The sequence below is a fragment of the Priapulus caudatus genome, unplaced genomic scaffold (genome assembly GCF_000485595.1).
Source record: "Priapulus caudatus unplaced genomic scaffold, Priapulus_caudatus-5.0.1 Scaffold945, whole genome shotgun sequence".
NCBI classification, from domain to species: domain Eukaryota; kingdom Metazoa; phylum Priapulida; class Priapulimorpha; order Priapulimorphida; family Priapulidae; genus Priapulus; species Priapulus caudatus.
The window spans coordinates 116,056-117,784 of NW_014578006.1; the positions used below are offsets into that span (position 1 = coordinate 116,056).

The 1,729-nt window shown below is 48.4% G+C and overlaps 1 protein-coding gene across 1 annotated transcript in view; it reads right to left on the reverse strand.

The window, feature by feature from the left end:
- Positions 1-448: 448 nt before the first annotated feature.
- The window catches only part of LOC106814561 (E3 ubiquitin-protein ligase UBR4-like), a gene marked incomplete at its 5' end in the record, with an annotated part of 3,150 nt that continues 1,869 nt past the window's right edge, over positions 449-1,729 (reverse strand). Inside the window, 2 exons of the mRNA XM_014818893.1 lie at positions 449-614; positions 1,050-1,197. Of these exons, the coding sequence (XP_014674379.1) occupies positions 449-614; positions 1,050-1,197 (314 nt within the window). The remainder of the gene's footprint in view (positions 615-1,049; positions 1,198-1,729) is intronic.

Below are 1,729 nucleotides of genomic sequence, written 5' to 3' on the forward strand. Positions count from 1 at the left end.
TAACTCAACTTTTATCGTACAAACACGTGTACAAGGAGGTGGTGACAACCGACACCTACCATTTCGTCGTCGGTCACGTGTTGAATCGAGAAGCATCCGTCCAGCACCTCCAATGCACTCGCGACGAGGCGGTCGAGCGACGTCAGCGGCATAGGGGGCGCCACGAGCGACTCGTCGTCGACGGACAGACCTCGGTCGGCAAGCACCGTCTGACGACCCTCTCCCTCTGTGACGAAACACGGCAAACATATGTATATTATCACGGTCGCTTTTGACACGTCGCTGGTGAAATTTGTAGGAAAGATTTGAGGATGAAACAATATAAAATGAAACAAATGTCGATTGAACGTGTTGCACGAAACATTACAGTTGAAATTATTAGCATTAATATTTAATGCATTTCCCCCGCCCACACAGACACACGTACACACGAGTGAAGAGAGCCAGCTCACCTGTCTAGCGCCGCCTTGTCTGCGTCCTCGTCGCTGTCGAGGTCCGAGCTGAGCATGAGCAGCACCTGCATGAAGGGGATCGCTCGCACGCCACCCACCTCACGCAGCTCCGGCAGCTCCTGCGTGAGTCTATCAAGCAGCAGCAGTCGCAGCGAGTGAAGCCTGGAGAGTGGAGGGGAGGGAGCTCATCATAACAGTATGTATCGACACGGTAAGGTATATGACCATATCATGATCAGCAGCAGCAGCAGCAGCCTTATACAGCCAACCTTGTTTATAGGGGGTGGCTTCCGTGTATAACTGCCACTCACTGCACTGCGGAATGTTAAGTCTCTAGTACAGACAGTACTCTAATACAATATAGATGAGTCTCAAAGACTCTAATACCGATGTTCATTTTATAGACGTGTCCGGTTATAAAGACTCAACTGCATTCATGCAAAACATTGTATATATAAATAAATATATAAATAAATAAATATATAAAAATTAATAAAATAAAATTAAAAAATAATTAATAATATAAAGTAATATATTGTATAAACTAATAATTATAAATATAAAGTAGTATAAACTAAAATAACATGCTGTACCGACCTGTAGCTGGTGTCTAGATCCGTCTCCTCGGCTCCCTCTGGCTGTACGTAGCCGCTGTAGGGAATACCCACAGAGCTGGTCTCGCTGCGCACCCCGCCGGTGGCGCTCTCTGGTAGCACGTCTCCGTAGGCGGAGCTGCGGCCGCTTACTGCAACGACAGCAACGGATGGTTACACACGCTCACGCTTAACGTAGCTGTTACTTGTATGTCTGTTCCCCGTGCAAGTGTGAGTAGTCGTGGGACCATACCATACACCGCCGATCAGTGATAACACTGTAGGCACAGTTGTTACTTGTTATCGTAAACCCTTGTTAGGAAAAATATGACAACGGACGTTTGACGATGATGATGACGATTTTTTAGGTGTATGATCTCGTTAGGTATCAGAATGTGAAAGTTGTTCATAATCCTATCACGAATATCAGCCTGAAATAGCCCCTCAAAAGCCTTGAAGAGGAGATATTGACCATCCCCCATCCGAAAATTTCATGCCAAAAAACCCTCCCTCCCTCGCTCCCCGGCTCCCTCCCTCACTCCCTCCCTCGCTCCCTCCCTCACTCCCTCCCTCCCTCCCTCGCGTACCGTTCTGTTCTACGGAGTCTATGTTGCTGTGCTCGCTCTCAGAGCTCTGGCTGCCTGCTTGCTCCCTCGCTCCCTCGCTCCCTCGCTCCCTCGCTCC